Here is a 15,063-nt window from a genome sequence, read left to right as displayed (position 1 = left end):
ATCTTGCTGACCAAGAACAGTTGAACAGTTAAGGACATTTGAACAGTTGGATCTATGGTTAAACTATGAAATTAATGATATTTTGCAGTTGACAAATAGGTGAAGAGGCCATCCTGGATTTATAATTCAACCAATAATCAAGGGCCTCTTACTATCAGACAATGAACACTATGCTCAGGATATAAAGTTTAATGAAGCAGCCCCTGCCTTTAAGAGCTCATAATCCAGGGGTGGGTCATGATATGCGGTGGGGCTGCTGTAGGTTTTGTGCAAGCTGCTCTAGGAACCCAGGGAAGGGGCCCCGAGGGAGTTTTTACATGGACATCTCAGGATTCCTCTCCCCAAAATACATGGAATTTCGTAATGGTTGAAGAAACCCATCAAATGCTTATGTTATATGGACAATCCTTATCGTACAGATTGGTTGGGTTCTTTGGTTCTCATTTTTGTATAAACTAGGATACTTTAAAAATAAATTTAATTAATCTTCCTCCTTCTGCTTCAGTCCCCAAAGGTAAATAAATTATTAGCATTTATTGTATATATTTCCAGACCTATTCGGTCAATACTGTAAGTCCTCATTTTCTCCCACACAAATGAGACTCTTCCAAACCGTGAGAGACTCCTAACTCTGGGAACAAACAAAGGGTTGCAGAAGGGGAGGAGGGTGAGGGGATAGGGTAACTGGGTGACAGGCACTAAGGAGGGCACTTGATGAGATAGATGAGCACTGGGTGCTATACCATATGTTGGCAAATTGAATTTAAATTAAAGAATAAAAAATAAAAATATTCACAAGAACAACAAAACAAAACAAAAAACCAAATGGGACTATTCTATACATACTGTTGAGCATTTTGCTTTTCTGCTTAATAATATATGGAATGTTTATCCATGTTGGCTTATGCAGGACCTCGCTGTTGTAACACCACATGGCTTCCAGTCTAGCCCCTCAAACCCTTTCTTTATATGCAGCCAGAACATCTTTCCTTTTCTTTTAGCTTTCTAAAAGTCCTTTTAAGAATTTTTTTCTAATTCTTTTTATTGTGGCAAATACACATAACATGAAATTAACTATCTTAATCATTTTAAGTGCACAGTTCAGTGGTACTAAGTGCCTTCATATTGTGGGCAACCCTCACCACATCCATCTCCATAACCCTTTTCATCTTGAAAAACCGGAGCTCTGGCCCCATTAAATGATAACTCCCCGTGACCCCTTCCCTCAGCTGCTGGCAATCACCATAAGCTTTCTTTGTTTCTTTCTTTCTGTTTTTTAATCTCCCCTTGTGCCTCATGCCCCAGCCTCTGGCAACCACCGCTCTACTCGTTGTTACTCTGAGTGCGGCTTTCTTTTTTTTCTTTAGATTCCACACACAAGTGAGCTCGGGCAATATTTGTCCTTCCCTATCGGACCTGTTTCACTTAGCATAACGTCCTTGGGTCCCTCTCCCAGGGGTTGCAACTGGCAGAGGCATCTTTTCAAAGTGCAAATCCGAATGCTCAGATTCCTCCTCCTTTCCACCACCGTGTCCATCCGTATCGGTGCCAAGCGTGTATTAAAGACCAAAGACTGAAGGCTGCACTTGGCCCTGTGGGGCCTGCGAGATATTGCCCCTCCTCACCCAGCCAGCCTCTGGTTTTGCTCCACCAGCAGTCCCTCTGATCCCCCTCCAGCCTCTTGTCCTGTTCCCCACCTCCTCCCAGGTCATTGCCATGGTCTGGGGTTGTGTTCCCTCTGTTCTGCCCTGTCCCTGGTTCATGCCCACTTACCTGTAGAGCCCGGCTTTCTGCAGACCCTCACCTCCGGAGCTCTCCTGATTCCCCATTAGATGGAGCTTCCCCAATCCCTTCCTGTAGCACCGCAAAGATGGTTCCTCGTTGGTTTGGCGCACTGTCTGCAGCTACTTTGTGACCATTTTTGGGGTCCCTCTATCCCTCGGAAGACAGAGGGCTCCGGGAGCCAACTGTCTCCTTTCCCTCGCACTTTATCCCAGCACTCAGTAACCTGAGCCTGGTACACAGTGGTGCCAAATTAATGGCTGCTCAGCGAATGGATCCTACAAAGGAGGTGAGCTCTTCTTTCCATTCCTTTCCTATGCCTTTCTCTTCTGAAGGTTGATGAGAGTTGTTACTATTTTCCAATCTCATTGTCTGCCTCACTTGTCCAGATAACTTTTAGCTCTAGAAAACATAAGGTAATCTGAAACCCCTCCTCTCAATTCGTCTAGCAACAGATGGGCTAAAAAATTATCCGGCTGTCTGATGTCTACACCGCACACTCTCTTTTTAAATAGCGTAGGTGAACACATTTAAGTAGTCTGGCGACATTCATGCGGGTGAATTAAAAACCAGATGTGGGCAGTGTGCTTTAGAATGAAATTCGTACATCTAGTGACATCTCTTTTCGGTGGGGTGGAGGTTGTTGGCGGGTCTGGTTTTATTCTCAGGCTGGCCACGGATGGCCTCTATCACCCTGCTTTGTTTGGGACCATTTGGAATGTAAATGCGAAAGCAATTTGGAAAATACAAAACCCGAAACAAATTTCGTGAGACCTAAATACAACTCGTCTGGCAGACCCATAAGCGAGACATTTTCCCCAGAACAGCTTGTGTGCATGCATTCCCGGTCACGCACCTGCTGGAGCCAATGGGATCATTCCATCCAGCACATTCCGGTGCACAGTTGCACAGTTCCTCCCTGAGCTGTGCTGGAGCTGGCATAGTAAATGATTCATGCAGTGGAGCTCCTGGGGTGCAGCAAAGCGATGTAGCTCACGAGGGGTCTTAGGACTTACGTACAGTGGAGGTGGCGGCGGCAGCCACCTGGTGCGGATAGCTGCACTTGCCGCTTCCAGGCCATGGCTTGGATCTATTCAGATCCAGCTCGTTTCCCACCTGATGAGTGTGTCAAGCAGCCACACTCACTTCTATCAGAAAAATGTTGGCTGACAGTGAGGTCGAAAAAAAAAAAAATGAAAGAGCCAGGAGTAGGGGAGGAGGGAAGCAGAGCTGTTGGGAGGAATTTCGAGAAAGTTTTCCCCAAAGTTCCAGCAGCCTGGAATGCATTTTGGGGAAGTAGAACAGATGGTCAGAAATGTAAGCAGTGTAGGCAGCTCAGGTCTGGGACACCGTGCTCAGCGTGGAGCCCAGTGCCCTTCTCTTTCCTTGGCAGTGGCCGTGGGGTTGGGCACCTGCTACAGACACACAATTGATATGGGGTGTAAGCTGTTTATACGAGGTTTACGCATCCACTACGAGGGCTCATCAGGAACTTGTGTGGCCCTGCCATTGCGATCGGAGCCCTCTAGCAAGCTGGCGTAGAAGCAGCGCTGGCTTTCCTTGTGTTGACGCTAGATGGGTGTTAGAGCATACTCTGAGCATTGGACTCCAGCCCACAACTGAATTTTTCAGAGAATGTTGAAATACTTGGAAATCAAGTGAGTCATGCTCCTCTTTCAGCCAGAAAAATGAGCGTCTCTCTCAGTGTGCACCAGGTATTGCCAAATGAAGTGGCTGTGATCTGTGATCGAGGCTTGGTTCTAGCTTCACAAAAACACCTTCTCCCGTCCGTGGCGACCGTTCACTTGCAGGGATTTATGTCGGCCCGTCTGCCTGTACGTGAGCTGGTTAGGATGGGGCCGGGAGTGCACTCGTCGTCAGCCCCACCGCTGCAGGCGGCCTCAGATGGCCAAGCCAGACTTCAGGGGTCTTGATAAAAAACAAAAACAAAAACAAAAACAAAAACAAAAAAAACAAACAGAGTCGGGAGATCTGGATGCAAAGACCATGCTTCATTCGTCTCATTCTTCTCAAACTCTCAGGAGCCACCAGGCTTGGGGCATGGGTCCTTTTTGCATTAGGCCTCTAGGAAAGGGATCTGCACACTTGGCCCCGTTTGAGGATTTACCTGTGCTCTTCTTCAGATTGTGACTTTTCAAGGTAAAGCATAGCTGGTTCTCAGATTCTGTGGTCACTCACGGAAGATGTAGCTAAGAGGAGGGTATGCGTACCTGGAGATCGCAAACACTCTCACAGCTTATGGCGCAGTGGGAAGGGTCTGAGCATTTCCTGAGAAGACAGGAAATGCTGTCTCCACACCCACCCCTGAGTCCCATTATAGGTCCCCTCTGGAGTCCTCATCTGCAAATGATGGTCTGGAGTTGGTGGTGCTGTGAGTCAGGTAGAGAAGTCATCCTCTTTCCACTGGAATTTCACTTCTCTTTGGTCTTATCTAGCCCTTTTGATTTTCAAAACTTCCTTTCAGTTCCTGTTCACATTATCCAGAACATTCTGCTTGGTGCAGGTCTACAAATAGGACATAATTTGGCACTCTTGACCTGTTCCATGCAGGAGTTTATGTCCCCTTCTTCCATTTATTTTCCTGCTCATACCGGGCAACGCTCAGTAATCCTGAGCTCACAGCATGTGCTACCAAGGACAGTGTCTTTATCCTTTATCCCTCTTCTACCACCACACCTGCTCCTTTTTAGGACCATCCACCGTGTGCCTGGCAGCAGACTTTCTTCCTATTCTTTACATGTGTTCTAACTTATGCTCCCAGCAAGCCATGGGGTACCTGTTGCTATTTTCACCTTGTAAAGGAAGAAACCAAGTCTCAGGAAGGTTGAGTAAATGGGGGATTGAAAGCAAGATTGGTGTGATCCTAAGGCCCACACTTCTTCCATTGTTGTGTTGGAAGATAATTCCATGGCTATTTTTTTCAAATAACTTATTGCTTGTTTTAAAATATTTTTATAAAAGCAATACATTATTCTTTTGAAAAAAGCTGGAGAAGACTGAGAAGTGTAATGAAGGAAAGAAAAATCACTCCTAATCTTGCCTTCCAGTGATCTCTGTTGTTAGTGTGTTGCTGTGTGAGACAGACGCTAAGGACTTGGATCTAGACTTGAACTCACCCAGCTAGTGATACCAATTTTCCACAAAGTAGACAGAGAAAATACCTCATTTTTGATTGGTCGTAATGATTACATGAGATGTTTTCAAAGAGCTTACCATAGTAGGAAGTCAACAAATGTTCATCATTATCATCGCTCCATCCTGAGCTTTTCAGAGTGTAGACAGACACTTGTGACTCTCCTATACAGCTAGCTCCTGTATGGTCAACTGCTTTTGTTCTTTTGTTAGAATGAAACATGTCTCCATCTCACTAAGAGCTGAATATTTAGGTTGTTTCCCATTTTTTGCTTTTATGAATTGTTCTATTTGTGGGGTGAAGAGAGGGTACAGGGGTGCGGCCTCTAGCTATTAGCCGTAACATTTTCTTTCTTTAAAAAAAAATACCTGAAAAAACATAAAGCAAAAACTGGTCTAATGTGAACTTTATTAACTTTGAACAGTATTAACTTTGAGTGGTGAGTACCTGGGGGTCGTGTTTCTTTAATGAGCCTTTTCCTAAATGTATAATAACTGATCACTTAACATTCAAAAATTGTGATGCTGAGATGAACATCCTTGTATATGGGGCTTTGTGCATTCATAGAAATCATTTCCCAGCATACATTCTAAAAATTGGAATTTCTGGGCCAAACGATACTCCACTAAGTTTACACAAGGGTTGAATATCAATTCACATGTCCTCATGTCTGCACCCATGTCAGCTGTGGTTATGAAACATTTTAAATATTTGGGAACTGCTAGAGGAATTCCATTCTTAAAGAATTATGAAACTAAACACTCTTCTACTTGTATTTCTTTGGTGGATTCCTTTTCATATCCTTTGCCCATTTTTCTATGGTGTGTTCTTGGCCTTTCTTAACGATTTGTAAGAGGCTCTTATACAGTACGAATTAGCCCTTGATCTGGGTTATCCATAGAAAATAATTCCTTTCAGTTTGGACAGCCCTTATATTTTAGGTTGCTGAAGCAAGGACCTATTTTTTTTTTTTTTTTTTTTTTGCAAGGACCTATTCTAAAGGTCATAGCTCACATCCAGTTGTTTGCTAACTTTCGCCCCAGATCTCCAGTGGAAGTCGGGCCACATGGCAGAGAGTCTCACCAACATGCCCCGGCACTCCCTGTACATCATCATCGGAGCCCTCTGCGTCGCCTTCATCCTGATGCTGATCATCCTCATTGTGGGCATTTGCCGCATCAGCCGCATCGAGTACCAGGGCTCTTCCAGGCCGGCCTACGAGGAGTTCTATAACTGTCGCAGCATCGACAGCGAGTTCAGCAATGCCATCGCCTCCATCCGGCATGCCAGGTGGGCTGCAGGGGGGAGGGCGGGGAGGGCAGCTCTCGCTTCCACCTGTGCATTCCTGGGACCTGGGTGATGTTGTGAGCGGGACTTCACACCTGCAAAGAGGATTTCGTAGACGAAAGCATTGGTTGAAGGAGTACTGGGGCCAGACGGTTAGGCTGCTTTATAAGCAACCCCTTTTAATTTGCTGCAAGCCTTCTGTTTTCATTGAATACACTCATTCATTTAATTTGTGTTTATCTATGCTATAAATAGCCGAATCTTAATTATGGTGTAGGAAACATTTTTTGATGATTGCTTTTTGGAATGTCTTAAGCTATGTTCTTCAAATAGCATGAATATGTTCTTCAAATAGCATTTGATTTAGGGGCTTACTTAAGGAGGGATAAACAGCTGTCATTCTGCTGTTAGTGTTCATATGATATAAAACGGGGTCCTTCTCTGGAGGAAAGACTCCTGGAGAGACAAGGAGTTAATGTGGTACCGCAGAGAGAGCCTGAGTCCCAACTACCCCATTACCTGACTCTATTTTACACAGACCATTCAAGCCTCCACAACTACTGTTCCCTCCACTGAAGTGTCCCCGCTTAGAGAATTAAGGCAATCAAATTAAATTACAAATATATAGGATTGTATAAACAGATAACACCACTATTTCTACAAATCTTTTATAACAATAAAAGAATCAGCTAATCTAACATTTTGTTGACTTCTCCAAAGGACATTTGCTACAAGAACAATAATGACAGTGTTTGTTAAAAGAAAGCTACCTTTCCTTTTAATTGCTTGAACAATCTAAACCATACGATTCAGAAAGTCTGTGCTGTAGTGAAGGGTGGACCGAGCTTGGTGTCTTAAGACTGGGGCTCACGAGAACTAGTAGCTGCATAACCTCTGTTGAGACGTGGCTACTGGTCTTGATCCAAACACACACGGATCCAAATTCTGTCTTTATGGCAAAGAAGCTAAGAGGTTCAGGATGTTTGCTTTCTCCACAAGGAAGTCCCCAAACCCAAGACCCCGATCTCACCATGATCTTGCCACTCTAAGGGAAGCAACAGCCTGACCCTGGGTTCCAGGGATAGGAACCAGTGGAAGGAGAGAAATTGGGAGGCACAGAGCAGGTGCCCTGATGCCCCGATGTGACAAGCATGTCTTCTTTCTGAGAGCTGCACCCACCTTACTTCTAGAACTATGAAGGAGAGGGGAAGGTAGATCGCCTTTAAAGTCAGGCCCTACACAGCTGCACATCAGTGACTCTCCTTCCTTTAAGGGCAAGCTTGACATCACAGTCTCCAGGAAGCCCTGAGACCAGTCCCTGCACATCTTGTTTATTTGACTCCTCCACCAGCCAGTACATGTAGGGCTGTTTTATTTCTGTCTTCAGTGGGTCCTGGCCCATAGCAGACCTTACTTAGTAAAATTTGAAGTCTTAATGAAAGGACAATCTCTATTAGGGGTTGCCATAGGATGTCTTGACCTGCCTGAGGTGGCTTCATTCCAGGGCACCAGCCTAATAAGTGGCCCGCATGAGTGTTTGCAGTACCCAGAAGTCACGGGATGAGAGATGGAAGGTGTAAAAAGAAAGGGAAACAAGCTTCTATGTCGCTCAAGAGTCTTCTCCCTCCATTCCCAGGAGTGCTAAGTTCACCAGGAAGGAGCAGAATCGGTGGCATTATACTGGGATGTACTGGGAGACCTGAGGAGTCAGGTTCCCTTCACACCCACAGGGACCTCTGGCTCAGATCCTTGTGTGTTCAAGAGGAGTATCTTATTTCAGCCCCAGAATAGTTTAAGATAGATTCTTCTGAGCTTCCTGCTTATATAGCCCACTCGGAAGATATTTAACTGGATAGTCTTGGAAGGAAAGAATAAACTTGAAAGCATTTACAAACCTGGTTCTTATTTGGTGCTGATTTTTATCAAAAATATTTACTGCAGAATTCCCAACCAATAAGCTCCTCCATGCACCAGTGACTGCAGATAAAACCATTGAAGTTAATACAATACCTTCCCAGATATCTGGAACATTCCCTTATAAACGTTTATTCAGCCGCGACCTGTGGTTTCTACAACATGGCTCTCTAGAGGTCCTGGCTGGGTCTCTGGCTGGTTGGCCCCTTTTCACTCCCCTTTCCTGGAAACCCTAGAAAGGCACTGAAAAAAAAATTAACCCTTCTGCTATTACCTCCTCCCTAGTTTCCAGCAGTGACCTGTAGCTAACGCCCATTTCACAGCCTGTCTCCCTGCTGTCGGCCTGGAGATGACATTGCATCGAATGACTGCAGCTCAGCAGCCACACAGGATAAATACTGAGTGGGTCACCTGTGACATTCACGAGTGACCGAGGAAGTGTCTGGTGATTCTGACGTCAGCACGCAGTTAGTTGAGGCTAGTGCCGGGGTGTGAGGGAGCCTCCCCCTTCTCTCTCTTGTTAAGGGTCCTGTGTTCTGTGGCTGCTTTGCTGATGCTCAGGCTGGAGAGAGTTTGTGACTGGCCAGCAGGAGCAAATGAGCATCCCAGGCTCTGGAGTGAGGTCACATCTCGGCTGCGGATTGTTCACGGCCCCACGAGCTCTAAGCACCTGATCACAGAAAACAGAAACAGGACAGCCGTGGAAGGATCCAGTCATGTTTTCTTAAATAGTATCTCAGGACTTTGGCTGTTTTCAAGGTCAGATCCACCTACATTCCCTGAGGTGGTGTTTTAGGTTTTGACTTTCGGTGGAATATGAACTAGAAGAACGCACCCTCCGTTCCCTGAGGTGGTGTTTTAGGTTTTGACTTTCAGCGGAATATGAACTAGAAGAACGCACTCTCTTAGATCTGCCTTACAATTGGTTGCAGTATCTTATAGTGAGATAAGGTGTATGAGGCTGGTCACCAGATATGTTTGCGATGTCAGTGACCTTAACGCTGCTGTTGCCACAGCTTCCCATGATTGCTTCTGGGTTTTGTTGACATGACCAGACACTATGCTAAATCCTTTGGAGAGAGGGACTCGTGGGTGATTTTTACAGTCTTCATCAAAGGCCTGCAAAATACTTTAGACTTTATGGAGCATACCTTCCTCAGGTCTTTGTATTAGCTCTGCCTTTGTAGCATGAAAGTCACAGACACTCATTATGAATGGATGTAACTGTGTTCCAATAAAACTTTATTTAAAACAGGCGACAGTGGGGTGCCTGGGTGGCTCTCAGTGAAGCATCTGCCTTTGACTCAGGTCATGATCCTAGGTCCTGGGATTGAGCCCCCGCATTGTTGCAATCGTTGCATCATTGGGGGGGGCTGCTCTGTGGGGAGTCTGCTTCCTCTCCCTCTGTCCCTCCCCCTGCTCATAGTCTCTCTCACTCTGCTCTCTCTCAAATAAATAAATAAAATCTTAAAAAAAAAAAAAGCAGGCAACAGGCCATAATTGGTTTTCATGCTATACATTGTGAACCCCTGGTCTACATTATAATTTTTTCTATTTTCCAATTTTTTTTTTTTTACATTTAAAATGTGTCTTTGTGATAAGGAGAAAAAAAAAAAAAAACCCAGTGTGTTATTTAAAGGAACAGTCACATAAATATTCCTGCCATAACACAGGCAAGCTCTTACCATTGGCTTAGTGCCTGAGAGTTTAAATGGAATTCTATGGCTGTTAGCTTATTTCTTAACATCCACCCAATTCTGAGAAACAAAGGAAATATAAAAAAGCTGTGGGGATTATAAATTTAAGTAGGAATGCACAATCATTTTTTTACTAGATGGGAGCTTGCCATTGTGATAGGTGTAGGAGATTCAAGGGAAGTCTTGTTTCATTTTAGTGTGTTTTAAAGATTTTATTCATGAGAGAGAGAGAAAGAGAGAAAGAGAGTGCTCAGGGGGAGAGGCAGAGGGAGAGGGACATGCAGACTCCACGCTGGGTGTGGAGCCCGACATGGGGCTCAATCTCAAGACCCTGAGATCATGACCTGAGCCAAAACCAAGAGTCGGATGCTTAACCAACGGAACCATCCAGGTGCCCCTCATTTTATTGTTTTTTTTAAAAGCCATTTTAGCTTCTATGTGGTGGATGATTTAGGGTGGAGACCTCTGTATTTCACCTAAGGAATGTGGAGCTAATTAGGTCATAGCACAGGGATTCCAACTCAGGATAGCACTGGGGGTATTACCCCTCTTTAAACCAGGTTACCTTTGTAACCAGCCTTACACTTTATGACCCATACTGGTTGAGAGTTGATCTCATTAGCACCGTGCACACAGCCAGTTGCTTGTCTAGATAGGAACCAGGGTTCCTTGTTCTTCAGCTGTGGCTGATCCTGACTGGTTTCAGCCCTTGCCTTATTACGCTCCGTGGATCTGAAACACCCATCCTCAAACCTGCCTTGTCAATATTCAGCCCCATGATCGCAATTTAAGATTACAGCCCTTTGCTTTAGCTTGTTGGTGGATTGCATAATGTGGAGACATTTAACTTTCTAGATGTTGAAGAAACAGATTCTCCTTCAAACTATGATATCATATAAAAAAAAATAAAACGGATTCTTTAAACACATATTCAAACTATTAAGTTGCTTGGATTTTTTTTTCCCTTGGCCAACCAATTGCTTGATTGGCTATCTGGACTTCGCTGACCTTCCCATCAAAGTTCCCCCAGGAAAGGGTCTCACTGGCTTACAATGTTAGGATACAGAGGGCTTTGCACTGGGATTGCCCGACTTTTAACATGAATCAATATTATTAGTGGTATATTGTTACCAACGTGGCTAGCTGTTTTATGAGAAATAGATTGTCAAAATATTTGTGCCGTAAAGTGGCTTCCAGAAGTTTCAGCCTTGGGAGAAAGTGTTCAGATCCAGTTGGCTTTTACAATGTTACCCCTTTCCCTAGTGTCAGATTATGCAGGCCTCACTCAATCTAGATAAACAGACCACAGGCTGGAATCCAACCCGCATTTATGCACAGACCAGTGAGGCTTCACATTTTAGACATGATTTTATTGAAAGCTTTTTAATCTTATGGTAATATCCTTGGATTTCTTGGTGGCGGGATGTGTTAACTCTATGCATGTTGCCCATCTGGCGTGGTTCCTGACTTTGTGCCCCTGAAAACCAGTAGATCTTGAGTCAACCAGAACAAATGATTGACAATTGTTTTAAAAACAAAAGATAATATGAAGAATGGACATTTTCTCCTTTCCCATTCCTTTCCACTTCTCACTTTATGTGAGAAGATTGGCTTTCCAAGATAGCAAAGGGAAAAGTAGTAACAGGGGAAACAGAGGTAGGGTGAAAACCGTGATAAGTGAGCCCCTTAAAGTCTTAGGGGCTCATCCCACCATCCTTTTTTAAAATTTAAGCTTCTTTACGTGTTTCTTTTAAAAACCCTATTGGACTTGAAACAGTTAAAAAAATATTGTCTGTATGAGGGAGGAGGCACGGTGGGTGAATGTGGAAGATTACTTAAATCATATTATACTCCAGGGACTTTAGGGAAGGTGAGGCCTTCAATGGGAAGAGACCACCCAGAAGTTGAATTGGCTTTATTTTAATAATCTCCATCTTAAGACTGGTTTGGCAGGAAGTCCTGAAATTGGATTTTGACACCCTTGGCTTCTGGGCGTCAGTCCTGCTGTTGAAGGGATTTTGATATGCACAGATCTTTTGGGACAATGGCTCATGCTCAGAGGAAAACAACAAAAAACAATGGCCTGTGTGTGGGGGGTGTGGGGAGGAACAGGTGGGTGGGGTTGGATGGCGGGCACCTGGTGTTGTGGGCAGACATCTCCTTATCTGCTCATCTCCTCATGTTGGGACCTCAGATGACCTCTGAGCCTTCATAGCCCTCCAGTAAGTCCCCAGGAAGACTTGCCCTGCCATTCTGTGTTCCTGGAATGGATGTAAAATAAGCTCGCCTCTGCAGATAGTTAAGAGTCTCAGAAGATAAAGAGAAATAAATACATTTTCTTAAGACCTATTGTAGGGCTGAAACGCCTGTTGCTTTGCCAGGATTTAACCTAGAAGCGTCAACATTCATTTGGGCCCCGTGTTTCATGAAATCCTTTTTTTACCTCCCGCACTGAATGAGTAATGTGCATACTCATTCAGCATTGATATCCGGATCTCTTCAATTTCTGTGCTGCAAGAGAATATATTTCTTAGGGTATTTTTATTGTTCCATCTGATTCTTGAATCTGTTATTCTCACTACTTGCCTTTCATAGAATTTGAGACCCACTGTTCATCTAACCAGGGTCCTCTCTCCCTGCGGTTTCAGGTTTGGCAAGAAATCCCGGCCTGCGATGTACGACGTGACCCCCATCGCCTATGAGGACTACAGCCCCGATGACAAACCCCTGGTCACACTGATTAAAACAAAAGATTTGTAATCTTTTTGGGGGGGATTATTTTTCAAAAAGATGGGATACTACCCTCATTTAAATATTTTTAAGAAAATAAAAAGCTTAAGAAATTTGAAATGGTAGCTGCTCAAGAGTTTTCGGTAGAATATCGAAGAACTAATTTTCTGCAGCTTTTAGTTTGGAAAAAATATTTTAAAAAACAAAATTTGTGAAATCCATAGACTACGTTTTAATGTACTTTCAGCTCTTTAAACTGTATGCTTCGACTAGTGTGTGCTCTTCCCATGGTAGATGCCGTCATGAAACGCAGCTGGCTTTCTGTGGCTGTTACAGAGAATAAGTCTAATCGACGAGAAGTTTCCATGTGACGTGTGAGTGCCGGCTTTCTGAGTAGTTAGGAAACACATGTAGAGTATGACCCATATAACAGTATACCCGTTAACCTAAAACGAAGTCTGAAATGTTTGTTTTGTGAAAAAAGAAACTAGTTGCATTTATTATTCCTAACCCGAATGAAATTAGCCTTTGCCTTCTTCTGTGCATGGGTAAGTAACTTATTTCTGCACTGTTCCGTTGAACCTTGCGGAAGCGTTCTTTTGAGTTCGTTTTTTGTCATTTTCGCAACAGTCGTCAAGCCAGGCCTGGAAGTCACGCAGCAAACGGGCCTCGTGAGGCAAATTACGACCGCAGCAAATCTATATTTCCTTTTAGAAGTCAAGGTTTTTCTATTGTGAGTAAATTGAATTTACGTTGGAGTTGTTTGTTGCTAAGAGGTAGTCAATATAAGAGAGTACTAGTTCCTTCTGTAGTGAGTGCTTCTCCTAGGACATCTTTATTTATATCCAGGACATGTTTGTGGCCGTATTGGATTGATATGTGCTTCTTCTGATTCTTGCTAATTTCACAGACTATTGAATAAATGTTACCAAGTCCAAGATGCACTTGTCTCTCATTCTTTTAAAAGAAGAGAAAACGTTTTGGGTTTGATATTGCTTGTCGATCTCGCTGTTTTTCACATCTTGACTGTTCCGAGGAAGACCATTCTGCAGCTGTCAGATCCATTCCTGTACCTTCTGGGAACCGTCCTGATCTAATTGCCAGTGAAGCCTCCCCCACTTCCTTTAAACATGAAGGATGGGGGGAAAAATAACAAGAATTCTCCTTTTAGCATTTACATCAGAACCTGCCCGTAAAGTACAGCACACAGGACTGTTGGGGACACTGAAATGCGGAAAGGCTCCTAGGCACGACGTGCAGGGGCACCTGCAGCCTCAGGAAATGTCCTCTGTGTGCTGCTGTCCGGTGGAGGTCAAGTGAAATTGCCTCAGCAAACAGCACTGGGGTCCTTAGGAACGTGAAAGCAGCTCACAGTCACCCTACGTTCAGTTCTATTTTGCAACCAAATGCTGTGCCAAAGTCCCAGTCTTTTTTATTTTTAATTCACTTTATCTATACATGGGCATGTTTGGTCAGGCCAAGAAAATGGCCCTGGAACCAGGCACGGGGGAGGCAAAAAGAGGTATTTAAGATGCGTTCCTTTCCCTCTCTTCCCTCAAACATCTGTCCCCGGGCCTCCAGATGACATAGCAACCCTCCCACGCTCTTGATTATTAAATGATGGCGTGCAATATATTAATAGGTTTAGTGTGTATCAGTGCTTAGAAACGAACCTAGCACAAAACATGAACATGATCGGTTGAGCATCCGTGGAAACATCACAGGCCTTGCTTATTTCCATCTCCTGGTGGGAGACTGTTGGTGGCTTGGCCCTCGGACCCCCAGCCACAGGATGAGGCCTAGGGACATAGGTGGGAGTCCAGGTTCAATTTCCCCTTGACTCCCCTGCATGCCCTAGAGCAATGTCTGTGCTGTCTTCCTTTGGAAGCTGCTCCATCCCAATCTCTCAACCCTCCAAATTCTTAAATTCTCTATCATACCCCTTAAAGGACTTGGTTGGAAATCTTTTGTCAATCGTAATTTCTTTTTAAAGCAACTTAAGGGAGTTTATGAACTCAGATTGTGCTGGTTCATCTGCCTTCCCAGGGTCTGGGGCCGACACCACACGCGTTCAGTAATAAGATGTTCCACTGAACATTTGTTCCATGTCAGGCAGATGGTGCCAAAAAGACCCTGGCATGCAAGTCACAGCTTCTTTGGCACCTGCACTTCATCGAATAACCAAACAGATAAATGTAGACCCACACCTCTGAGAGCCCGGGGAGGGAAAGGTAAACTGCTCTTTGGCAGCTGATTTGAGTAGAGTGGATTGGACTCTTGCTTCAGTTGTTTCCCTACTAACAGCTCGGGCAAAAGCTCTGGGATTTATAATCTAGGAAATGTGAACATTGATGGTGCCCCTTCCTGGATCATCATGAGGATTAAGTGCCAGGATGTGTGTAAATCACTCATCTCACCTCCAGCTCACATTCAACATTCAGCACATTAGCTATCTGCTGTTGCTGCTGTGCTTATTTTAGGTACAGGCCGTATGGACCC

General features: G+C 44.3%; 1 protein-coding gene across 1 annotated transcript in view; it reads left to right on the top strand.

Annotated features, from left to right (window-relative positions):
• DNER (delta/notch like EGF repeat containing) overlaps positions 1–13,502 on the top strand; it is a 320,012-nt gene extending 306,510 nt beyond the window's left edge. Inside the window, exons 12-13 of the mRNA XM_077869106.1 lie at positions 5,980–6,226; positions 12,483–13,502. Of these exons, the coding sequence (XP_077725232.1) occupies positions 5,980–6,226; positions 12,483–12,594 (359 nt within the window). The 3' untranslated portion in view covers positions 12,595–13,502. The remainder of the gene's footprint in view (positions 1–5,979; positions 6,227–12,482) is intronic.
• Positions 13,503–15,063: the final 1,561 nt, after the last annotated feature.

The sequence above is a fragment of the Canis aureus genome, chromosome 24 (assembly GCF_053574225.1).
Source record: "Canis aureus isolate CA01 chromosome 24, VMU_Caureus_v.1.0, whole genome shotgun sequence".
In the NCBI taxonomy this organism is placed as follows: Eukaryota; Metazoa; Chordata; class Mammalia; order Carnivora; family Canidae; genus Canis; species Canis aureus.
The sequence above is the reverse complement of the archived record's forward strand: the minus strand, read 5'-3'. Positions and strand labels throughout refer to the sequence as shown.